The 27,118-nt window shown below is 31.9% G+C and overlaps 3 protein-coding genes across 5 annotated transcripts in view; 1 reads left to right on the top strand and 2 right to left on the bottom strand.

The window, feature by feature from the left end:
• LOC134267372 (17-beta-hydroxysteroid dehydrogenase 13-like) overlaps positions 1-27,118 on the top strand; it is a 51,323-nt gene that overhangs the window by 11,530 nt on the left and 12,675 nt on the right. The gene's annotated exons all lie outside the window — the stretch shown is intronic.
• On the bottom strand, positions 937-27,118 carry LOC134267373 (metalloproteinase inhibitor 3-like). Of its 3 annotated transcripts, none has more exons than XM_062749592.1 (5): positions 27,026-27,118; positions 4,621-4,712; positions 4,380-4,482; positions 2,139-2,263; positions 937-1,487 (listed from the first exon to the last, which is right to left on the bottom strand). In XM_062749592.1, the coding sequence occupies exons 1-5, from the start codon at positions 27,081-27,083 to the stop codon at positions 1,311-1,313; spliced, it is 555 nt and encodes a 184-aa protein (XP_062605576.1). In that variant the 5' UTR covers positions 27,084-27,118; the 3' UTR covers positions 937-1,310. The 3 variants fall into 3 exon arrangements, with proteins under 3 accessions (XP_062605576.1, XP_062605577.1, XP_062605575.1); XM_062749593.1 differs by lacking the exon at positions 27,026-27,118 and adding an exon at positions 5,462-5,500; XM_062749591.1 differs by lacking the exon at positions 27,026-27,118 and adding an exon at positions 4,936-5,068.
• Positions 16,143-19,779, bottom strand: LOC134267376 (metalloproteinase inhibitor 3-like). Its single transcript, XM_062749595.1, has 5 exons — positions 19,663-19,779; positions 19,333-19,424; positions 19,104-19,206; positions 17,073-17,197; positions 16,143-16,554 (listed from the first exon to the last, which is right to left on the bottom strand). Exons 1-5 carry the CDS (start codon positions 19,769-19,771, stop codon positions 16,384-16,386), a joined length of 600 nt encoding a protein of 199 aa, XP_062605579.1. The 5' UTR covers positions 19,772-19,779; the 3' UTR covers positions 16,143-16,383.

Raw genomic sequence — 27,118 nt, 5'->3', positions numbered from 1 at the left:
AAATAGCAATTCCATGAGAGAAAATAATCGAGTTTAATCCTTCTTCAAAATTAACACTTTCCACTTTTTAAAGCATTTTTGATACAACACTTTGAATTAGCGAATTTAAATCCATTTTTGAGGAAAAATTTGATAATTTTAGGTTTGCTTCCCGATGGCCGTACTTTTAAAACACGAGAATTTCCATTATATAAACTAAAACTTCAGGATAAAAATCCGCATATTTTCACTTTCCATGGTGATGGTAATAATAGTTATCACCCAAAATTATGTCTGCATCAATGTCAATTTATACACTTAATAAAAAAAAATGTTCCAAAATAATAAAAAAAATCCTTCACCACTGGACCCCTGTCCTTCTTAGCTAAACGATTGCCATTGAATAAATGAAATGAAATAAGAGTTCACTCACTGTTTCTATTACCTCATTCCTTTTATCTTTTTTTAGAAGGGTAGGGAACAATGGATGCCTGATCTCCCATTGTGTAATTATCGGACTCCTCCAGGTAACTTTTGGACATTTAAATGGCAATGTTTTAAGTAAGATAAATGCCTCATACTATTCTATATGTAAAATTATCAGACAGTTTTGGCCCTAATGGGCCTCAAACAGTCTGATAATTTTACATATAGAACAGTATTTGGCATATATCCATTACATGATAAAACAATCTTATTTGTTGTGAATCTGAATTTTGCCCTCGACACTGTGAGCAGACGAAGCTACAGATTATGAGATTGGAAATTAAGAAGAAAATTAATTTTGCAAAATATGCTTAATTAATTCACACACTAACGAGATATTTTACTTATGAATGAAAAAATATTTAGTTATTTGTATGACATTTTGTATTTTGTGGTGGACATGAATTTGTGGTTCGCATCACACCCCAAAAACAAGGAAATTAACCCCCGCAAAAAATAAATCAAGTAAAATTCCTGGTATCTATCGACTTTATTTCCTTATTCGAAGATTCAAAGATGTAGTTTGTACGTTCATTATGAGAATCTACATTTTCCTTTTAGGGTAGGCAATTTGCAATCGGTCAACTGCTTACTAGGTCAAACGATAGTTATCTGATAGTTACTCGAAGGTCGTTGAGTTGAAAATTCATTTTTAAAAACAACGTTGATAAGCTGCTGTTTATTTCTGGGTTAAGGTGCATTAAGATAATTAGACTCTCTGGATTGAGATCAGGGAGGGGATATTAGTCAGTTTGTTGGGTGTTAGTGGTATTCAGTGTGAAAACATCACGTCAGTCTATTTTGTATTCGATTCCCATCACTTATTCCACTATGTCATTTGATTTTTATTTTCCTGGTTTATATGTTTCACGACAGAAACGGGTGTCCCAGTCACATCCGTACTTTGATTGTGTGCAGGCATTTTGAGTGTACCAGCAATTTCTATTAGATCTCATGATACACTGGTTATTTGACTTGGGCAGACACTCCCTTCCACCAAATAAATTGATGCAGTCAACAACCTGAAAAAGTAAAATTATTTTTTTTTTATTTTATTTTAAGCCACCAATCCTTATGAGTATGTTTTGTAAAACATACATAATTTGATATATGAATTCTTGCAGTGTCTGTTACCGATTTTTAAAAAAAATCTTGTTATTTCTAACTGTTCATCAAAACTTATTTTAAGAATTAAAAGTTTTGCTTGATTTTTACTTAGTACATAAACAAGATCTTTAAAAAAACTTTTATGATTTATTGTAAATGTAAAGAAGCATAACTTGCTGAGATTTTAAAAAAAGAAAAAAAAACGTATTCAGAATTTGATTTCTTCCTCTTTATACATTTATCTACGATAAGAATTAACTTAATTTTGTTAAATAGAAAGTAACTGATTTTAAACAATTTCTCTGATACTTAAGCGAAATTCTTTAATCTGAACTTAAGCCTTTTTGTGCTATTTTATGTGCTCAATTTCTATGCTTTAAATTTTTACGCCATTGAAAATATCAGTGATCTTTTAATTATTGTTAATATATTTACGCGTTTCTATCAAATATTGCTCCTAGCAGAGTACTTGAAATGAGAGCAAATATAAGGTGTAACATGGTTCGTATAACCCACAGTCTCTTCTGCTCATGAAAGAAAGTACTTAATCCCAATATTTTACTTACATTGCAGCCACAGTTTCTCTTGTATATTCCGCGATTGAAAGCTTTTCGTTGATATCTTGAGAACGATTTATAAAGACCATTTAGATCACATGAATTTGTTGTCCAAACACCTCTTTGAACACTTCCTTAAAAAGAAAAAAAATTATTAAGGTGAATAAATAATGCAGAGCAGCATCTAGTTATTATCTAATATGTTTTTCAAAATGAATCAATACCATTTATGTGAGCAGCAAGTTTTTCTGAGTCAGTTATTCGATAATTTGGAAACATTGTGTTTGTTTTCCATACCAGTTACAGTCTTTTTTAATCTGGAATTTAGAGGATTTTTTAAAATTAATTGATAAAATTGAAGAAGGAAAAACCAAAGAAATATCTCTTTCACGTACAATGTACCTATCATTTCGCAATGTCGAGTTTACTTCGTGCTCAATTAAGCTAAGTAATAACCCATTTTTAATATTTTTTTTCAGTCTTGCACACACAATGTAATCAATTTGTATAATTAATATTCCCATATGGCATACTTTTTTATTCCTTGCTTTTGCGAAAGCGACGGGACATTAAATATCATTCGTCTTTCAATCTGTCACATAACAAGAGGCCCATGTGCCACATCGCTCACCTGAGTAACTTGGGTGATGAAGTTCTTTACCAGATTTCCCCTCTTGCTATACCTCTCATGCCCCCTACCCCTACCTTTTCATGATGTTAATACTTTAGAATCTTTTACAGATGTTTCAGCTTTCCTGGCCCAGTGGTTTTTGAGAAGAAGATTCTTAAAAGATTTTTCCTAAATATTTCAATGTAAACCTTATATTCCCTATTGTGGCCACGCCCTTCCCCCAGGGGTCATGATTTTAATTTAACATCTACTCTAGCCAAGGATGCTTCCACATAAGTTTCAGCTTTCCTGGTCCAGTGGTTCTTGAGAAGAAGATTTTTAAATATTTCTTCTATATATTTCTATGTAAAATTTATATTTCCTATTGTGGCCCCGCCCTTCCCCCGGGGGTCATGATTTTAACAATTTTTAATATCTACTCTACCCAAGGATGCCTCCACATAAGTTTCAGCTTTCCTGGCCCAGTAGTTCTTGAGAAGAAGATTTTTAAAGATTTGTTCTATACATTTCTATGTAAAACTTGGATTCCCTATTGTGGCCACGCCCTTCCCCCGGGGGTCATAATTTTAACAATTTAATATTTACTCTACCAAAGGATGCTTTCACATAAGTTTCAGCTTTCCTGGCCCAGTGGTTCTTGAGGAGAAGATTTTTAAAGATTTGTTCTATACATTTCTATGTAAAACTTATATTTCCTTTTGTGGCCCCGCCCTTCCCCGGGGGTCATGATTTTAACAATTTAATATCTACACTACCCAAGAATGCTTCTACATAAGTTTCAGCTTTCCTGGCCCAGTGGTTTTTTAGAAGAAGATTTTTTAATGACCCCACCCTATTTTTGTCTTTTCTTGATTATCTCCCCTTGTAAGGGGACTTGGCCCTTCAATTTTACAATTTAAACTCCCCTTCACCTAAGAATGCTTTGTACCAAGTTTGGTTAAAATTGGCCCAATGGTTCTTGAGAAGAAGTCGAAAATGTGAAAAGTTTACGGACGGACAGACGGACGGACGACGGACAAAATGTGATCAGAAAAGCTCACTTGAGGCTTCGCCTCAGGTGAGCTAAAAAACCTAGATCATAAATTTTGAATGAGAAGAGACGGGGCTTAACGGCCTTCTGGAGAATTTTTCACTCTTATGGCGACGCCACCACTTGTCCGTGGTGAGCTGCAAATTTTGTCATGTACTTGGCACTCAGAGCCACTATGCAGGGAGGGATCTTTATCGTGCCACCACCTACTGCGACATGGGATCTAGGTTTATATGGTCTCATCCGAAGGACCAGTCTCCATTTCCCACAGTGGGATTCGAACCCGCGAAGTAAGGATCAACTCCTTACTTTGCGACTCTATAGCAGACGCTCCAACCACTGCGCCATGCGGGTGACGACAATAAGTATGGAAAACATCACTTAACAAGGTCAATATATCGACCATAATCTTACGAAAAAATGTCTTTAAGCCATGTTTTGTGCAATGATGCATGTAGTAAGACATTTTGTGAGCCATTTAAACTATTTTTATAAATCATAACAGCAAGGAAAAAGTCATTGAGGCACTAAGTTTTACTTTTTCATAATTAAATTAGAACGTTCAAGATTATATATATGATAAACCTACCCGCTACAATGTACGTCTTGTTCAAATCAAAGTTCGAACCACAAGCAGCACTGCTAGAGGCGGTATATATTGCTCTTCTTCCCAGGTTTGGACCGTAACTGTTCTGTGGTAGTAATATCATTATCATAAAATACAATTAGTCAATCCTTAACAGAAAATTGCCTGTAAATGCGCTTTAAACTAGATTTATGACACGACAAAAAGTAGAAAAAAGTTTATTTAAGTGTCACGGGATAAGTACTTTGTAATCTTCAAGAATGTTGACTTCATATTTCACTTCTTGTCCAAATCCGTTGTTACCCGGTTTTCTTGCCAAAACCTTTGCCTTGACAACTTTTGAAAAAATGCAGAAGAGAGAAAAAAATTAAATGCACGAAAATTTGATATTAGTTTCCCTTGGATCGAATCATTTGCATAATAATTATACATTTTCTACCTTAGCTTGAAATGTGACAAAGTCATACAAAGTGAATATATAGATATATTGTATACCTTTAGATCTACAAATATTTTAACAACATTGACATAAATGATTATAGTATAACAAATGCCTTACCAAAATCAGAATTACAGTATTTTACTTGTGGATGCTGAAGTACACATCTACATGCCATAGATAAGGCAAAACAGGCAACAAATACAAAAGATATAACTATAGTATGCATGATCGCCTTATCTGTAATAATGAGATTTCTACGTCCTTGCTAATTTATATACAATTCGAAAGCGAATTTTCAAAAAATCCACAGCTATACGTCAATAATTTTTCTCATAGAATTAACATATTGTGCAGAAGAATTTTGACGTAAAAAGGAAAATCCCACAAAATAAGTGACGATTCATTTAAATTCATTAAAAAATATTAAGTTTGTTTACATGAACTCGTATTCAGAATGTGACATTTTAAAGGATGAAAATTTTGAAATCTTTAACAAATCAAATTTTGCAAAAACTGTACCTTGCAACTGAATGTAAAATCCTGCAAGGTTTCAAATTTCTCCAGTTTATTCAAAGTTAAAAATCCTTTTCTATACAATTATCATTAAAAAAGTTAAAAACAAAACAGAACTCTTCTTATTTACCTGTATACATATACGCGCTTTTATAATCAAACATTAAGAAGTGCACAAGGTAAATCTTTAGTTCTACCTGCAGTCTAAAAGATAATTAAAATACATTTGGGATTCCCAGATGCATTTATTTTAACAGAATTAATTGGTATATACGAAGAAAAAATACAAAAGGAAAGTCCATTGTCTGTACTTTGATGTTTTACTTAAGATATATGTGCTAAGAATGTGCTTTTATTTCTTTAATGATAAAGAGAAAACTGTTAATATTTTTTGTCAACTGTATTTATGAAACAACTCTCTTATTCAATTGTTTACATTTTAATTAATTCATACTTATATTTTCTGATAACTACCTCCGAGCCCACAAAACAGATTCGTGATAATTGTGAATTGTATTTAAATGTCAAACAAAGCTGGTCAGAGTATCTTCATTTTAAGTGTATATTTAAACCTCGTTCACATCCTGTCCGTGGAAAATATAACTATTTTGGTCATAACACTTGTTCTTGTTGAATGTTATTTTTTAACTCGAAATCATGATCATATGGAAGACGACCCTATTACATAACAGTCGACTGAAACTGCTTAAAGCCGCTTAGTCCGATTCTAATCGCGAACAAAATATATTTGTTTTTCTTCTTGAAAAATAATTGTCCATAAATTGTTTCAACTTTTTTCAAATTATATACTTAAAGTCTTTTTCTTTTAAAAGATATCAAAATTCAAAAGTTATATAATTTTTGTTAGGTCACACAAAAATAATCCTATGTTGATATCGTGTGAAATCGCTTTCGAAAAATTAAATTTATCGCTTATATCTCATTTTTCACAACAAAGTACTTATACCTGTACATGGACAATATTTTAGCCTCCTTTAAAAAAAAATGTTTAAAAATATCTGATTTTTCTTTATTCTTTAAATGTGCATATTAATACAAAAATTACCATGGATCATATTCAATTAATTTCTAAATTTTTAAGAGATATATAATTATGACTTAGGCTTTCTACTAAGGAAAAAACATACTCGGGTTTGTCGATAAGGTTTTTGATATATGTTTTCCATGTAAGAATTTTTGTAATAAACTATTAAATCAATCTTTTAATTTATTTTTATATATTATCTATGTAATGACATACTTTTATTGTGTAAGATAAGACGTGCCTGTTTCGGATTAAGCGGCTTTAACACTTTCTTTTCTTTTTTCTTTTTTTTCTTTTTCTTTTTTTTTTTTGAGGCCGGGCTTAGTTATAGAATGTTTTGAATTTTACATAACAAAGTTAAGCGATATACAAATCAGAATTAAATTTACTACCTTTTCTTTATTAAGGGCAATGGATTCATTTAAAAATATTGACTTTTTAAATTGTAAAGTCACGTTTGTGAAAGGAACTTACACAAAAACAATTTATTTAATATAACATTATTCAGATTGAACGCTTCATTTATACGATCAAAGAAGAATAACGAGATTTTGTTTTTATTTAAGGCTGCTAGATAGCTAAAATAATATTATATTCATTTAAACTCGATTAAGTCAACGAGGAACCTTAGATCTGAAGAGCTATTTGCCAACTACATCTCATCGATAAATATGAATACATTCATACGAAATAATAAAAACAGAAAGTTTCTTTAAAATATCAGACTACCTCTTTAATGCATTTTAACTGACGTGTATCAGAAGTGAAAATGGAAAATAAAATGACAGAAAAAAAGTGTTCCAATGACATTCTCTGCAATATTAATTGATTTTCATTGTAAATAAATGTTGTTCGTCAGATTGACAGCAACTATCAACTTATGACTAAAAATTTTCAGAGTATCTATATATATTTTTATAATATACTAAAAGGAAAAAGAAACGGATAAGAACATAATCTGTGAAAATGTTTTGACTATGTGGCCGAAAATTATGAAAATTGGTCAGATGTGCATTTTGGTTACTTTGCACTTAAGTCGCTGGTCAAAACTATTCAACCATGAAATGTATGGCGTCACGCAGGGAAAGTGATAAAAAGTCAAAAACACGTGCATATTGATGATGACAATTTTGTGATCACATTTTTTGGTGCCAAACGATGCATTAGAGTTGTAGACATCGTTTTTCCATCGTTGCAGTCAGTATAAATTTCTTGAAATCAAGGTATGGCTGACGGAAGTTACATTGGGTCTAGTAATTGAATTGCACAAGTGAATAAAAAGGCAACAACATGTTGCTGTGCAGTGTGTTTTTAACTTTTCAACCAAAAATGTTTTTTGGTTGTCAGACAGTAAATTAAATGGTTTCCAACCAATCATGACGGTGACGTTTGCGCGTAATAACGTCACATCAAGATAGGGCTTTTCTGCTTATACAGCAGACAATCATACTCATATTTTTGTCCCCCGCTTGAAAAGTGGGGGATATTAATTTGGATCTGTCTGTCCGTCCATCCGTCATTCTGTCTGTAACGCTTTCGTTTTCACACGATATCTCTATTTCGCAATGAAATTTTGCATAGCAACTCCTGATGGACTAAAAAAGAATCCTATGGATTTTGAGGTCAAAAGGTCAAAGGTCAAGGTCATAAACTCGCAAATTCTGTCTGTTATAACACTTTCGCTTCCGCGCGATATCTCGAGAACCCTTTGAGCTTTTGCAATGAAATTTCACAACTCCCTGTGGCCTAAGGAAGAACCCTATTGAGTTTGAGGTTTAAAGGTCAAAGTTCAAGGTCGTAAATTTATACATTCTCTCTGTGTTTAACACTATCCTTACCGGGCGATATTTCAAGAGGAGTTTGAGCTTTTGCAAGGTAATTTTATACCCAAACTCCCTAGGAACTCTCTCACCCCTCTCAAGGTGTCCCGCCCCGTTTGTTTTATTAGTATTTATTGTATTACATGTCGCTATTTTTAGCACAGGGGCATGAGGAGAGTTATTACGTATAAAACAGGTTCTCGGCGGACTTTTTATTCATATTACATCTATGAAAACTGTTTAATAAAGGTTAATTAGACACCATGCATTGTGTAAAATTTTGACAATATCGGTCCCGGGTTCGATTCCCGGGCGATTCATTTTCTTTTTTTCTCCGAAATACTTTTTTTCAACTAAATGATAGTATTCAGCATGTGAAATGAAAAAAAAATTTATTAGGTCTAGCTTGTACAAACTCATAAAATTATCATTACAGTGTGATCAATATTCAATATAAAAAGAATCTTCTATACACATAATTAAGAACTAGATGCTGTCATGAGACAGTAATACCCGCACTAAGGTGTTTGCCTCTAAATGCACACTTCTTCATATTGGGCTTTACCAAGGAAAAAGTCAATATAATTCAATAATTTACATAATACATGTATTCATCAAATTGAGCATAATATGCTCAGGTGACCATGCAGCGGCAGATCTGCAGCGTTATGGTTTTATATATTTGTCTTTGACCATAACGCTACAGATCCCCATATGCAAAAAAGGTGCAATTTACGGCGCAATATTTTTTGCGCACTTTTGGGCAGTTTTTCTCCACTTTCTAGCATTGGTCAATCAACTACCTTTCACTCCCTAATTTTAGACACATTCTGTAGCCAATATGTATATTTTGTCTACCCCCCAGCCATTTATAGTCATCTCTACAGTCAATAAACTCGCTTGATGTGAATTTTCAGCAATCTAACAAATAATTTTAATCAAGCGAATTTATCACGTGTAGAGACGACTATAAAAGGATTGGAGATGGATAAAATATACAGATTAGTTAAACAATGTGCCTAGAATTAGGGAGTGAAAGGTAGTAAATTAACCGATGCTGGAAAGTGGAGAAAATCTCCCCAGAAGTGCGCAAAAAATATTGCGCCGTAAATTGCACCTTTTTTGCATTACAGGATTTGTAGCTTTATGGTCAAAGACTAATATATAAAACCATAACACTACAGATTTGCAGCTAGTGACCATGTGACCCATGGGACTCCATCTTATTGGTATTTCATATTCATAATTGATTACCAGTCGGAAAAAAACAACAGAATTAAATTAATAATGTAAATTAGGTTTGATAAAGGGGGGGGGGGTGTATAAATTTTTGGCACATACTGTATAAGTGGAAATTTTAGCGAAACGCAAATTTAGCGATTTCTACCTAAAATCTGTTATTTTATTTTTAGCGAGAAGTAATTTTAGCGATTTTAAAATGCTAATTCAAGAAGCTTTTACAAATAATAAGCAATTAATTTTCAGCGGTATTCAATTTTAGCGATGTCAGCACCCTCGCTAATAATGCCAAAAATTAAATCCTCGCTAAAAATTCTACTTGTACGTAATTGGAACTTTTTAAATCTATTTTCTAATATAGATTAACAAAAAATAATATTATTCAAATTAGTGTAAAGCGTTTTTGATGAATTTTTTCAAAATGTGCAAAGTTTATTTATATTTGATTAGGCAGAAACTTCTTGAAAGCTGCCATATACACAATCAATTTAGTCAACCCGCACCCCTCTCCCATCAACACACACACACAAACACACCGTATTTGCCTGTTTTTGGAAATAGGCCTAGATGGCAAAGTTAAAATAAAACATCTTTTGTAAATGATAATTTTCAATTTGTTCTTGCACTATACATGTATCTGAACACCTGCATCACATTGGGCTTGCGTCACGTACCCAACTTAAGTACTAGTTTTACCATTGGCATTATCATTTTAGATTTCACTGCACGTGCAGTAGGCTACTAATGTGCATCATTGCATATATGTCAGTAGGAATTATTTCATTTTGTGTTTTAACTGGATTATATTTCATGAAGATGACAAGGCCTAAATAATGACAATCGGTAAGTACAAGTTTTGGTATAGATTTGGGTAAAATAGTCTGAAATGCAAACGGTTAGGTTCAAGTTTAAAGGATCAAAGGTCATCCGATGCTACAATAGACGAATTTCACATTCTGAAGAGTTATCCCCCGTTATCAACGTTACATTCAGTTACAAGATCCGGATTTTTTTTTCTGGGAGGGAGGTGGGGGGGGTCCAGACCAGAATTTCCTGAGAAGCAAAAAAAAAAAAAAAGAAGAAGAAGAAGTTATGGTTGGGTCTGTTTTCTAGGGTGGAGGGACACTGGCATCCAAAGTCATTTTTATTGACAAATGATCATGTGACTCCTAAATAGTAGGAAACTTTTTTCATTTGACTATACATAATTTTGTTACTTGTCTTATTATGTTATGTAAATTTAATGGTATAAAGGTTATGAACCCCTAGAGGTCATCCCCACTCTCCTAATGAGCTGGAAATGTTCACAATTTGAATATGACTGCATTAAATTAAATAAAAGTGCATCAATGATAAGATTACTTGACATTTTATTCATGAATTTGTGTCAACCTATGTTCCTAAAATTAGGAATGAAAATCATTCAGAGAGGGACCACATTAAACTATTTGTATAAACATTTTTTTTAAATGTAAAAACAAATAGTAGTTTGCATACACGAACAAACAGGGGTCTGGGAAGGGGTGAGGGGAAGGATCGAGTTAATATTCCCAAATGAAAAAAGGGGGAAACAAAATACTATAACAAACTACTTACAAAACACTGTGTTTTGAAAGTATTCCGATAGTATAGCAAATCACATGCAAATGAGCTAACAAAACACTATAACAAATTACTTTGAAAACACTCTAACAAACTACTTATGAAACACTCTAACAAACTACTTACAAAACACTGTGTTTTGAAAGTATTCCGATAGTATAGCAAATCACATGCAAATGAGCTAACAAAACACTATAACAAATTACTTTGAAAACACTCTAACAAACTACTTATGAAACACTCTAACAAACTACTTACAAAACACTGTGTTTTGAAAGTATTCCGATAGTATAGCAAATCACATGCAAATGAGGCTAACAAAACACTCTAACAAACTACTAACAAATCATAAGTAACAAATCATCAATAAACCACTAAATTTGAATTTTAAAATTATAATCCACATGCAAGTCTTTGAAAACATCTAAACACAACCTAAACACAATCTCATTTTGATACATTATAAACACTTCTTGTTTCACAGTATTTTGAATTCAAGGATTGACTTTTCCAATCACATACATTTTCACAGAATTTTCAAGTATTATAATTAATTCATACCCAAATGAAAAAGAAATCTAACAAAATACTTTTAAAATATCTTCAAAACCCTACCAAAACATACTTTTGTATTTTGTTTGTACGTTTTGAAAGTGTTGCATTTAACGAAACATCAATGCAACACTTTATAGGATTGGGATGGCATGGTATTTTGTTAATGTTTCATTAGAATGTTGGTGTTTTATTAATGTTTCTTTACACTCCGCAGAAAGAAATTGCATTTTGAAAGTATTTCGTTACACTTGTGTGCATCCAAGTAATATTTTGTTAGCATTTCATTTGATTAACAGACATGTTTAGGGTTGAATTATCTAAGAGTAGTAAAAGCTTCCAAGAACAACTTATCTATTTACATCCTGTGTTAGACTAGTATTTGCGCCAATTTTCAAACCACCAGCACTATAGGTCAGAGAGAAACAAAGAGATTGGTGAAGGGACATGCAAAGTTTTAGATAATGTTATTGATCCCTGATTGGAAAAAGCAAAATCAGGATGAATCTGGATATAAAAGAGGTATTTATTATTGCATGTCATAAAGTTATAATTCTTTTTTACTGGAGTACAGTATAACATTCAATCTGTGAATGTGGATGTGTATATATGGCCTGTTTTTATTGGGTTTTGATTTATTTTAAGATTGTCCTCTAAGTCTGTCCATCTTATTGACAGCTAGTATGTGCATCTGTCAAAATAAATTTAACATTGGTCATAACTTTTGAATAATAAGAGATAGTGCTTTCATATTTCACATGTACATTACCACAAAACTTTCTAAATATACTATGATTACCTTTAAGTTTTACCTACTTTCCAAAACATAACATTTTAAATTGATCATTTTGAAAGAGAAAAGAAAGGGCATTCAAATTATACATGTTTATTACACATGTGAAAAGACTTTTCTAAATATATCATGACTTTTGACTCTGTGACCTTGACCTAGAAGTTTAACCTACTTTTCAAAAATATTATATTGTATAGATAACTTTTGAATCAAAAGAGATAGGACTTGCATATTTGACATGTACATTACCTGCAACAAAATGTTTGAGAGCATGCTATGATTTTTCCCCTTTGACCCAATTTTCAAAAATTGATATATGATAGGGGTGCACATTTGACACACAATCTGCCATAAATTATGGCATCCCATTCACTAAAACACAGAAAGCAGAGGACCACAATTCTTTGAATTTGCTTGTATAATCTTGATAGATGGAAACATCCTCATATAATGTAGATTCAAGTTTTTTATGCCACACCATGATTAGGAATACATGTATAGTTTTGTCATGTCCGTCCTCCCACCTTCCATCTGTCTTCACATGATGATACATACTGATGTAAGCTTTACAATGCTTCACTCTTTTTTACCTTGACCTTTCCTGTGACCTTGACCTCACTTTTCTAATTTTAATGTCTAGATCAGTTTTGAATAAACAATTCAAGATATATTTATCAAACTCCATATGCTGATACATACTGCTGAGAGGTATTAATACATCAACTTATTTTGACCTTGAATTTTCCTTTGACCTTGACCTTACTTTTTCAAAATATGTGTTTATCTAAGTTTTAAATAAACCATTAATTATAGTTTTATCAAACTTCATATGCTAATAGTAAATTCATACTGATGTAAGCTTGTCAACTGGAACAACATTTTGGCCCCAACCTTTCCTTTGACCTCTCTTTTTTTAGAAAAACTGTTAAGCTCTGTTTCATTAAATAATTCAAGATACTTTTATCAAACATAATATGCTAATATGTATTAGTGAAGCTACTAAACTGCATCAAAAACTTCACCTTGCACATTCCTGTGACCTTGACCTCTATCCTTTTTTATTTGTATTTCGCTTAGTGTTAAAGAAATCATTTAAGACATTTTTAAAACATCATTTTTCGACCCCCATTAGTCCCCCCGGGGCAAAATCAACATTCCAAAACCTTACTGCACATCTACATGACACTACCAACCATCTACCAAAAGATGATTAGGCTACTGTGTAAAATGTAAGAGGAGTTCAGGGAAGACGGGGCTTTTTGCATAAAAAACGTCCTTTTTCGACCCCCATTTGACCCCCCGGGGCAAAATCAAAATTCCGAAACCGTACTGCACATCTACATGACACCACCAACCATCTCCCAAAAGATGATTAGGCTACTGTGTAAAATGTAAGAGGAGTTCAGGGAAGAAAAGTGTGACAGACGGACGGACGGACGGACATGAGTAACAACAATATACCCGAACTTTCTTTAGAAAGTGCGGGTATAATAAGCAATCAAATTTTTATATCTATATTGACATATTTTGTTTGCTTCAGTATACATGTATGCATTTAAAAATTCTACAAATTCAGTCAGGGGGATCCGACCCCCCCCCCTCCCCCCAAACTGGTTTACTTTTCCCTAAGCGGGGGACACAAATTCTCTGAATTTGTTTGTTCTCCCTGAATTAGTTTGTTCTCCCTGAAATTGACAGAAACCCTCTGCTCTAATTTGGACCGCGAGCTTGGAAACTTTAACGCCGATTTTACTCTCACATGCGTACGTATGCGTCGTATGCGTAATGGTTTTAGCATGTTCACACTGGGAAATGTAGCTTGTGTTTGTTGAGACTTTCTTACAAACATTCACTTGTACCAAACCAGCTGGATTCTGTAAATTCTATCATTAATAGAAAATTCTTGGGATTTATTGGGCGGGCAAAGGATCATTTCATTATAAATAGGGATCTGACCTTAGGACCGGGCCTGGTTTTTTCTCTACAAAAAGCTTGTCGATTTCCGCTCTGATTAATGGCATTAGGCTGAATACATTTAACAATTTGTTTTTCCTAAATCTTTTTTTAAGTGAGTAGAGGTAGAATGAACCATTTCATTCATTCTCTGAGTTTGTTAAATCCAAGTATAATAATTGATTATGTTATTTGTCTTTACTTGTCTTGCACATTGTCTACTGTCTCTGGAATTCTATTCTTTACGTCTAGGCTATTTGTCCGTGGATAAAATAAAACATGTCATTAATGTGTGCAAATTATATAGGCCTAAATGAAATCCAAGGGAGTACAGTTACTGATATATGTAGCAAAATCAATGGGATCAAATTCTAAGGAATATATACAATTGAAATTAATCGTAGTTCATTGCTGCCAAGAATATCTGTATCGAGTAATACAGAGTGAGTTATCCTTGTCCTTGGAGAAAGTGTGCTTATACTGAGGTTTGTTCCGCCTGCCTGACAACTGTACATTTGATTGTTACGATTTGATATCTCTTTAGTGTTCCTTATATCAAGAATGGGTATGCAAAAAGGATAAATAATTGAAGGAAAATACACAAGTCTATATTAAAAAAAAAATAAAACGGTCTTTGAAAAGGCGAAATTTAAAACTTTAAAAGTGTGATACCATGTGGATTCGAACCCCCGACTTTAAAAAGAAAGTTTCCACGGTGTAAAAAGTCAGCGCATATATCAAGCTAGTCTGACTATATATGCATGAAGGTATATAAATTTGAAGCAGGGTATCAAAATCAGATTACCTCATTTTTTGTAGGTTTTTTGTGAAATTCAACCCTAGGACAGGGGTGCCCCTAAAAGAATCCTATCTTAAATTATTCTTTACATTCCAACCTATCAAAATATCACATTTTTATTTAGGGACAGGCTTGCGCTGAAGGGCTTCTACGCCAAAATCCATGCAAAAATCAATGCTTTAACGGACAAAATGGTGTTTCAGCCAACTTTGGAGGTTTACTGTAAAGTTGTAAATAATGAATCTTAGATATAAAATACAAATTAAAAAAATTTAGACATATATACGGTAGAAAACAGCAAATAAAGATTACTTCTTAAATGTCACCTTTTCCGGGAAATTGTTCTCTCCTACAGGTCAATTCTGTTGTCATAGTGAATACATCCTTTGCTGGATTTAGAATGTTACAGTTACTCTCAACCCTTAGGACTACCATCGGAAGGGTTGAATAATAATCCTATGAGAAAGATAAATGCTCTGGTGAACTCAGTGCACAGGAGAATCAACGCTGTTACTGATGCGCAAGGGAGATGATGAGAATTATTTTAATTTTGGGGGGTATCAACATATCTATTTCAATAACCAATGAATTATCAGTCAAAGCCACGCAAGATTTTGGTCACTTTTTGATTAAAGATGAATTAAAAATATTTGATAACAATATTGGAAAACATATTCGAAATAATAGTTTTGATTTAATTCAAAAGTTTTACTATGTCTTTCTTTATCCTTTCAGTATATTTATGAACTTAACACGATATTTGAAGCATAACATATAAGTTTTGAACTGAGTAATTGTGTTTTTTCCCTGAAGTCAGAAAGTGTCAGTAACATTTCTTTATCTTATGTCGTGTAATTTGTCTAATCTTGAGACGTACCAAAAAGGAAATAAACAAAACTCAATTAATATCTATTATATTTCTTTATTCAAAGATATACCGGGTACTTTGTACATAAATTTAAAAAAAAATTGTTCGTTATTATATAACTTTCTGATGAAAGATATCGGTTAGAAAATTTGGAATCAGTTAGTCGTAAGAATCAATTCAAAACTATAATATTCATCAGTTGTTGTTTTCCAAAATTCAGTTAAAACTTTATTTATAGATAATATGGCTGTTTGGATATGAGATCAGGGGAGAGGGGTATTGATCAGTTTGCAAAGTGTGTGTTAACTGTTTTAACTGATGTTACTGCCGAGTCTATTCTTTTTCGATTGCCATTCTTAATTTCTTTATTTTAAGTGCCGCTTATTTTCCTGGTCTATATTGTCCATTACAGGAACGGGTGTCCCAGTCACATCCGTACTTTGATTTTGTGCAGGCATTTTGAGTGTACCAACAATTTCTATTAGATCTTATGATACACTGGTTATTTGACTGGGCTGGACACTCACTTCCACTGAATACGCAGTCAACAATCTGAAAAATATTAATTCATTATTATCATTAAATGTTAGCAATCAATCTTTTAAGTATGTAGGCATATCATAGCCATTTTAAATTTCATTTAAAACATTATCAATGCTTGCAGTATCTATTACCGATTAATCTCATTATTCCCCTACTGTCATCTTTTTGTTACGTTGTTTCATGTAAAATAAATCTCATTTGTTGTTGGGAGAGTAACTGTAATTTTAAACAAAGTCCCTGGTGACTGAAACCTTTTTTTCTTTTTTAAAGACGAAATTTCCATGTTTTAAATTGTGGGACAAATAATGTTGATCACTTTTAGTTAGAACTTCACTTAGAAGTATTACACTTTTAATTACTGTTCAATATACAGGTTTTTGTCAAATATTTTTCTTCGCAAATTATTTAAAATGAGAGTAAAAATAAGACGTTACTTTGATCAGAAAACAGCTAATTAAAAATAAATAAATAAATAAAAATTCCTCTCTGAAAGAAGAAATCTAAACCCACAAAAAATTATTACTTACCTTGCAGCCACAGTTTCTTTTGTATATTCCGCGTTCAAAAGCTTTTCGTTGATATTTTGATAGAGATTTATAACGATGAGTGAAAGCACATAAATTTGTAGTCCAAACACCTCTTCGTATGCCACCTAAAAAGAAAGACAAACGTAAACTTTCCATCGTCAACTTCCCTTACTAACTCAACATTATACGAGGTAAATTATCGACAAAAAAGTTGATGAAACAAGAATAGCAGCAGTTTCATTTAAAGTCATCATTTCGTAAGTAATTTGGTCGATACAATTACATTGTCAGCAAATAGAATTTATCATTAAGTCAAATGCTTGCTGTGGTTTTTTCATACTTATTGGTATTCCATTATTTACACATTGAATTGACGACGAATTTTCCCGTTTGTTCCCGATCATGACAAGGAGCACACGTCGGGTGTGACCGGTCGGCAGGGGATGGTCAATTCTCCTTGGCACCTGATCCAGCCTCTGATGTTTTGGAGGTCTGTGTTTGCTATGCTCCCACTTTGAATTGTTTATTGACTTTTGATCTTGAATGCTTGTCGTTATCTCCATATTTTTCATAGATCAATAAAAACATTTAGCCATATGATGCTGTCTGTACTCTAAAAACCTCCTCTAATGCCTCACAAAAAGATAGTCTTATGAATACTGTTTAGAACACATTAAAGGTGCATAGACACAGATTTAAGTTATTTTATGTATAATATCACGACTTATATATTGTAATAGCTTTTCGCACGAAAATATGTTAAAAATCTTATTTCATCTAAAAGTTATTGAAACTTCAAATTTTTAGATGGGTTTGATTGACACGTCCTTGCACTTTCAGTTTTAATTTTATTTTTAATATTGTGTATTACTGAAAAATATTGAAAATATATTTCAGAAAATTCAGATTAAAATGTTCGTAAGCAAAACAAACGCAAAGTATATTGACAGTCCGTGCAATTAAGGTGATCAGACTTTAACAATTGAACACACCCGGTGAATCGTAAACATTAACAATAACAGCTCGTGCCCTGTTTACAAAAACTGTGTACGGGTGTGTTCAATTTGCTAAACTCTGTACATAACGCTAATCGAGGATTGACGATACCTGTAAAGGGGTTTTGCTTTCGGACATTTCTATTCTGAATATAATTATTTTTCTGTATTGAAGTTTTAATATTTAAAAAAAGACAAGAAGAGAAAAAAGTTTATTTTTTCATAGTGTCTAATGCTATTTTTTTTCTTGAAATTGTGGCAATAAATAAAATAAAATTAAATAATGCAGTAATGTAAATTTTCTATTTAAAAATACAAATCGTGTGATCAACAATTTATTTAGAAGGTTTCCTTATATACTTAATCGAATTGAATTAAAACAATATAAATTTGTTTTGATAACAGTACTAATATCAGTATATTTTCTATCTTGAATTTACATGCATGTTGAAATAATAGATAAAACAAACACACAAACAATACGTTGTATTTCCATTAGTGAACTCTTCAGAATTAGAGGCGCATTTGGTCATCTGACTGGGACAGCATTGCGGATAATACAAAACATGCTAGTCTCAATCCAATTTTAAATGTTAAGTGCATTTGTCATTCTAACTAATGAATAGGAGAACTAAAAGACGTGTGTAAAAGAGCGAAAACCCCAGTTTTATCGTCCATTAATAAAAAATACGATATTTTCGAGGTATGTGTATTGTCTTTAAATGTACCATTACGATAAATAGATACATACGATCACCAATAGATGTAAATTAATATCCTTGTCATCTGTACTCTTGATTTACATAAAGTCCACAACAATAAGATATTTCATATGCAATTTGTTAAGATTTGTTCATCGATATTCAACATGTTGTTTACATGTTTATATAACGTTTGTCCCAGAAATCCCGCGAGATTTGTACATTCTCCGACTTTTTCACAAAAGAGCGCACTAAGAACTTTAACTCTTCAATAGTGGAAATAGAACGTATTGAGAACATTCTGTGGGACTATATTATTTAGAAAAAAAAACTACCTGCAATGATGTAAGTCTTATTCAATTCAAAGTAAGAACCACAAGCAGCACTGTTAGAGGCTGTGTATATCGATCTTCTTCCCAGGTTTGGGCCGTAACCGTTCTGTGGAAGTAAAAATCATTATTATAAAATGCTGAAAATCAATCTTTATCAGGTAATTTTTTTGTAAATGCACTTAAAATTAGATTTAAGACAGGCACAAAAGTAGGAAAACAGTTTAAAAAGTACTTTGTAATCCTCAAGAATATTGACTTCATATTTCACTTCTTGTCCAAATTCGTTGTTACCCAGTTTTCTAGCCAAGACTTTTGCCTTGACAACTATAAAAAGGAGAGGAAAAATGCAAGAAAGTAAAAGCACAAAATTTAACAATTAAATTTATTTGTATAAAATTATTTGCACAGTAGTTATTGTGATAACTATGAATTTTAAATGTAACAAAACTCATAAAATTTAAATATATAGATACACCATATAAAAATTTGATGTAAAAGCTTGTACAAAATTAATTAAAAATTAAAAGGCAATTATGGTAAGAGTATAGAACACTTGTCTTACCAAAGCCAGCGTTACAGAACTGTACTTGAGGATGCTGAGGCAAACAAGTACATGCCATGGAATAGGTAAAACAGGCAACAAATATCAGAGATAAAACGATAGTATGCATGATCGTGTCTCGTGAAATACTGAGATTTCTAAGTTCTTGTGAATATATATACGACTTTAACGCGAATTTTCAAAAAACCACAGTCATAAAAAATAAAAAATTTTAAAAAATCTTACATCTTAATAGAATTAACATATTGCGCAAAAAAGAATTTCGTAAAAAGGAAAATTCTACTAAGTAATTGACAATTTATTAAAATATTCAGTTTGTTTACATGAATTCGTGAACTCAGCATATGGGATTTTAAAGTATTCAGATAGGGGAATCTATAAAGTTTCATTTTTCCCCTAAAAAAAATTAAACATTGCATTACAGCTAGAAAAAAAAACAATTTTGCAAGGTTTCAATTTTCTTAAATTTATTCAGAGTTAGGAACTCTTATTAATATAATTGTCATAATAAAAACACAATAGATTTGTTTTAATTATTTACTACTAAAATATGTGCACTTTTATAATCAAACGTGATGTACTGCACAAGGTAAATCTGTAGATCTACCTTGAGGCTAAATGAAATGATAATTACGTTACATTCGGGATTCCCCTCAATATCTATTTTGAAATAATTAATTGAAATCTGCGAAGAAAAAAATAAGAAGTTAAATCCTTCGTCTGAGTATTTGTTAAAGTGGATGTTTATTGTCTATTTGTGACACACACTCTTATTCAATTGTTTTTATCTTTTAATTCATACCTGCTCAACATTTTGTTTATATTTATCACCCCGGGAAAGCAAAGTGATATTAAATTTCATTGTCTGATCGTCTGTCAGTCTGTCTGGTTGTCACAAAAAACTTTAAACTTAGTCATAACTTTTGAATGATATGATAAACTTCTAGCTTTCATATTTCACACGCACGTTACTTGTGACAAGACCTTTAAATTTCCTGACTCTGTGACCTTGAACATGATGTTTGACATACTTTTCAAGAATTTAACATTACATAAATATGGTCACAAGTTTTGAAAGGAAAAAGCAAGGCTTTCATATTACACATGTATATTACCTTTGCCAAGACCTAAATATACCATGATTTTTTACCCTGTGGCCTAATGCTTGAATTTTAACATACTTTTCAAACATGTTATATTTCCTTATACCTTTTCATCGAGAGTAATTGGACTTTCATATTTGACATGAGCATTACCTGTGACAAGAAGTGTCCGTGCATGCTATGATATTTTGTCATCTTAACCTTGATCTTCAAGTTAAACCTAATTTTTGAATACTTTGCTGATTACTTTTGAATGGCACTACGCAGTATGCCATAGATAATGACATCCCATCCTAAATGACACCAAAAGCGGGGGATCACACTTTTTGAGTATGTTTGTTGTGACTTTTATTCGAATGTCATTATGAAGCTGTTAAATAATACTCATGATCAGTGTATAATTAAGCTTCGTTCACATCCAGTGCTTGAAAAATTCCAAACTGTCATATCACTTGTGTTCTTGAAATCATGATCCTGTCAAAAAGACCTTTTTATGTTTTAACTCATTTAAATTCCAAAATATTTTCTTTTCATAGGCATGACCAAGATGAGCAAATATTTTGAATTTTACATTACAAAGGTACAGGTAAAGGTTACATTATTAGAATTAAAATTTACCACCTTGTCTTGATAAGCGTGTAATGAAGCCATGCATAAATATTAACGATTTTAATTGCTTATCTACAATTATAACTGAAACTTATATAAAAAAACGTCTTGGTTTATCATTAAAATATAGAGGGAAATTTTTCTTATTACTTTTTAAAGATGATAAATAGATAAAATAAGATAATATTTATTTACAGTCGGATAAGTCAATAGGTATCTAATGCCCTGCACTTTTAAGCTCACACGGTTTGTCGCATAACTTAGGGTCACATTCTTCTTGTGATAAAAATTAACATTGCCAAACTTAGTTCGAAGTGGACCGAATTATCTTGCCATCCAAAATGGCTAGAATTTCGATGTTCTGGTATTAAGGTCCAGGAGGGCTATTATTGACAGTCTTAGAGAATGTTATGTTGTAGAAATAGTTTAAGAATAGTTTAGAAACAAACGGTTAGAAATATTTCTGAGATGACAGCGTAAAAATTCGGAGAAAGAAATCGAGAAACACCGAACTTTTGTACACGCAATAAATATAAACTTTTTTCAATGGGTGGTACTGTAGTTCTCTAGTCGTAGAGGACATTTCTTTTAGACCAGCGAGGTACAGATATGCAGGTACAAAACATTATATATAAAGAACATTTTTCCGACTTTTAATTATCATCACATATAAATACAATCATGCAAAATAAAAGCAATCTTTAATGTCAACATCAAAATATTTGCGTGTACAATCAGTTTGTTTTTAAACAAAATAAATTTGCAAATGACCAAGGACAAGGTAAGTAAATTTACGAGTTCCATTTTTATAAAAAAGCAGCTGTCTATAATATCAAAAACTAATAGAAGACATAAGTCGAGTAAATCAACAAGAAACATTAGATCTGAAGAACAATTATCCGACTTCAAATTATCATCACGTTTTTCTATCGTCAACTTCCCTTACTTAGGCAGCAGTATACCCTCATCACCTGTATACGGAGTATATATATCTCAGTTGATTCGTTACGCAAGAGCATACTCTACGTATGAACAATTTCTAAAACGAGATAAATCATTGACAAGCAAGTTGATGAAACGGTAATATCAGCAGTCTCTTTAAGTCATCATTTCGTAAGTTTTATGGTCTTGTCAGCAAAAACAATTTATCATTGAGTCAAATGCTGACTGACTTTTTTCATTCCAATTGTTAGTCCATTATTTATACACTGAATTGACGACAGATTTTTCCGTAATTTCCTGACCATGACAAGGAGCACACGGCGGGAGTGACCGGTCAGCAGTGGATGCTCACTTCTCCATGGCACCTGATCCCACCTCTGATGGTTTGGAGGTCCGTGTTTGCTCTGCTCCTGTTTTGTATTGTTTAATGGACTTTGAGATTGAATATAGTTCGTTATATCCATATCCTTCTCCCTACGTACAAATACCATCATACAAAATTAAAAATAAATAGTTCTTTAAAATACCATACTACTAAAACAATGAAATACCTCAATCTAGGAGGTAATTATAAACAAAGAAGTTGCTTAAACAGAATATCAGCAGTCTCGTTTAAATTTATCATTTAGTCAAATGCTGACTGACATTTTTCATACCAATTGTTAGGCCATTATATACACACAAAATTGTCGATGAGTTTTCCCGTTTTTTCAGATCATGACAAGGAGCACATAGTAATTGTGACCGGTCGGCAGGGGATTCTAACTCTTCCATGGAATCTGATCCCACCTCTGATTTTTTGCAGGTTCATGTTTGCACTGCTCTTATTTTGTATTGCTAAATGGACTTTTGAGCTTGAATACTGTTTGTTATATCCTTATATTTTATTCTAGAAGATTCTGGTCGAGAATTTAATAGCAATCAGGTAGAATACTCAACCAATCGTTGGGAATTTTAAAGGTCAGGCAGAATATTGAACCGACCATTCCTTGTTGGGTAGTCTACAGAGCAGGCAGAATGTCAACACCGAATGATTGTATATTTTCTATCAATAGTTGATTGAAATATAATTAATGAAAATGGTCTAGAAGAATGACTTTCCAAATACCGTATAAGCAGAATTCTTAGCGAGGAAATTTTGGCATTGTTAGCGAAGGTACAAAGATCGCCTAAATTAAATATCGCTAAAAATAAATTGCGATTTATTTGAAAAAGCTTCTTTAGTGAGCTTTTTAAATTCGATAAAATCGCATCTCGCTAAAAATAAAATACCAATTTTTAAGGACATCGTCAATTTGCTCCTCGCTAAAGAACAAGGAATGGTTTCTGACAAATCCTGCCCTGTGATTTTCTAAAAAATAAAATCTGGTGTCAAAGATGAAAACTAATGCTTTCTGAATCATTGAAATTCCATGCAGAAAATCATACAAATCATTTTTCTCACATGCGTTTTTAAATGCTAATTGTGACGTCATAAACATATGCATTTTCCATGTTTCCAATTTTCAATGGAATTTTCTATCAGAAAATATTGTCCACAGGCATCGCCCACAAAGATTTTGAGATATGTGATTTTTTATTGTTATTTGCACAACATATCAAAATATTAAAGTGGGCGACGGCTGTGGACATTATTTTCTAAAGGAAAATTACCCTTGAAAATGGCTAATTTGAGGCTTTTTCTGTTAAAAATACAAAAAAAGCATCACATTTATGACGCCATATTTGCAGAATGGTAATTCTTTGTGCCTTATTCTTTCCTGATTTATCAAAATCATATACTTAACTAATATTTAAGGCAGTTTGAAAACTTTTTGATGACATTTCATTTTAGGGCACAATAAAGCTAAATCCATACCTTCTTCTTTCCATTTATAAGGTATCTCCTTCAGCGTATGTCACAGGAAAATATGCTTTATACAGTATACAGCTACAGTATGTGTCGATCACATTTAAGACAGACTTAGAAATGACAGAAAAGCTAGTGTTCCAATAGCACTATCTGCGATATTCAGTGATCTTCAATGTAAATACTAGATCTTCAGATGGAAAGCAATCACACAAAAATGAAAAAATATTATTCAGAATAGTATACAAACGTATCTATTGTTATTATTTTAATGTACTTAAAACAATTTTCTTTAAGAGTAAAATATAAGTTTTGAACTTTGTAATTTTGTTTTTTCTTTAAGTGAGAAAATATCAGTGTCATTACTTTATTTAATGTCGTCAAATTTCTCTAAACTTTTTTTACTTTAAATATAATTCGAATTCGTGATTGGGCATGACAATGGGTTAATCATGCTTTCTAGTGAGTGTAATGGAAAAAAAAACCCTTAATTGATAATTATCTTGATATTTTATTTGTTATGAACATGAATTTGTCTTTCTACACCAAGGAAAAAAATAGTTAAATGTTTTAATATCTAACATACTAAAGATATTAAAAATACCTATGAAGAAGAATTATTGAGTATTGATTTACTTTTTTAAGATTAAGCCATTACAGGAAACAGTTTTTTTCTGAAGCGTACCTAAATTTGATAAATAAAACCAAACTGTCGATATATATCAAATACATTACTTTATTTTTTAAAAGTACATAAATCAAAGCATTGCATCCAAGTCTTTTGTAATCACATAAATTACTGATAAAAGTCTGCTCAGTCATGTCGCCATCGATCATCTGGTTACTCAGCTGGGATGATGATTATCGGTTAGAAAATTGGAAAAAAAAAACAACTTAAAAGCTTTCATTTTTCAAAATTCACTTTATGTTTCTTTTTAGATAATGAGGCTGTTTGGATTAAAACCAGGGGAAGGAAAATTGACAGCATTTTTCATTGTTTTACTTCATGTTACTGTCAAGCCTATTCTGTATTCGATCGCCATTACTTTTTCATTTGAGTAATTGACATTTATCATCCTCCTTTATATGACCCACGGCAAGAACGGGTGTCCCAGTCACATCCGTACCTTGATTGTGTACAAGCATTATGAGTGTACCAGCAATTTCTATTTAATCTTATGAAACACTGGTTGTGTAGCTGGAATAAACACTTTCTTTCACCGAATACGCCAGTGCAGTCAACAACCTGAAAAATAATATGAAAACTAATATATTTTTTAAAGTATGTTTGCATATCAGAATCGTATGAAATATAATTTAAAAACATCAATGTTTGCAATGTCTGTTACAGATTTAAAACCTCATTATTTTTTAATTTCATCATTTTGTATGTTGTTACTTCTATTTAGTAAAATTTAGAATATAAGTAATCTTTTAATTACAGTTAATATATTTACACTTTTATATTAAGAGTTTTTATCTCAACTTATTTAATATGGAAGCAAAAGTTGGTTGTACAACACCTAATATATAACCAAAATCGCTTTGCCTTAAAAAGAAAATATCTAAAAAATATATCATGTTTACCTACATTGCAGCCACAATTTCTCTTGTATATTCCACGTTTAAAGGCTTCTCTTTGAAATTTTGAGATAGATTTATACAAATAATAAAGAGCACAGAAATTTGTAGTCCAAACCCCTCTTCTTGGAATGCTTCCTAAAAAAGATCAATATCATTTAGATCAAATAAACCTGTAGTTAAACTCCACTTCGTATGCCTCCCAATTATGAATAACAAAATCATAGCAAGGAAGATAAAGGTTTCATGAATATACATGATTGTTCTTGATAATGTGGCAGCATGATTGAATAATGCGGTTTTGCTTCTTTAGTTACAACGGTATAAGCTTTCTTTTCTTTTCTTTTTTAACAAACAGTTTTAATCATGAGATCAACAATTTATTAACGAAAGTTTCCTTAAACAATTATTTTTCTGATGAAATGAAAATAATGAAATTTTGTTTTAAAAACAGTAACAGTCTATTTCCTTTTATTTTATCTATTCTTTTTCACGAATAGGAAATGTACATGAGTATGGTATAATTGATATACATATATTAAAAAAAGGGGGTGATCATGGTATAAGAAATGAACTGTAAAACATAAATTTCATAAGAAAGATTGAATTAACGTTATAACTCCAAAACCTCTTATGTTTTGCAGGTCCGTGTTTGCACCGGTCCTAATTTTATTGTTTAATGATGTTTGAGCCTGAATAATGTTCATAAATTCCATATTTTTCATCATAAATAAATATATATTGCAGATACCTAAGGCAAGGGATAGCCGATGAAAGCCAGTGTGGCTTATTTTCAATTGGTAACTTTTAGTAACTTATAACTTGTTGACATAATGATACACACAATATACTTTCTGCAAATAAAATGACATATCTCTCTAACTAGAATTTACATAGAATTTACATGTCCTTTTAGATAAAAAAAAACAGGCATAAAAACAAGCAAAACTTTATGTCATGAAATTTCATAATTTTGTCATGATCCCAGCATTCAGCAATGTCCAGCTTACTTCACGCTCATAACTGTTTTTATATCAGTGTATGAAACTCCTTTTTAAATAAACTTACCCGCTATGATGTAAGTCTGATTCAATTCAAAGTAAGATCCACAGGCAGCACTGTTAGAGGCAGTGTATATTGATCTTCTTCCCAGGTTTGGACCGTAACTGTTCTGTAAAAGTGATATATAGATCAAATGTATACCTTTAAACCTAAAATATATACAAGAAATATTTTAACAACATTGACATTTGTGATTACGGTATAATAAACACGTAACCTAAGCCAGAGTTACAGAATTTTACTTGAGGGTTCTGAGGGAAACATGTACATGCCATAGAGAAGGCAAAACAGGTTACAAATACAAAAGATA

This window comes from Saccostrea cucullata, unplaced genomic scaffold (genome assembly GCF_032062105.1).
Source record: "Saccostrea cucullata isolate Sc308-1 unplaced genomic scaffold, CSIRO_AGI_Scuc_v1 ctg832, whole genome shotgun sequence".
In the NCBI taxonomy this organism is placed as follows: domain Eukaryota; kingdom Metazoa; phylum Mollusca; class Bivalvia; order Ostreida; family Ostreidae; genus Saccostrea; species Saccostrea cuccullata.
The sequence above is the reverse complement of the archived record's forward strand: the minus strand, read 5'-3'. Positions and strand labels throughout refer to the sequence as shown.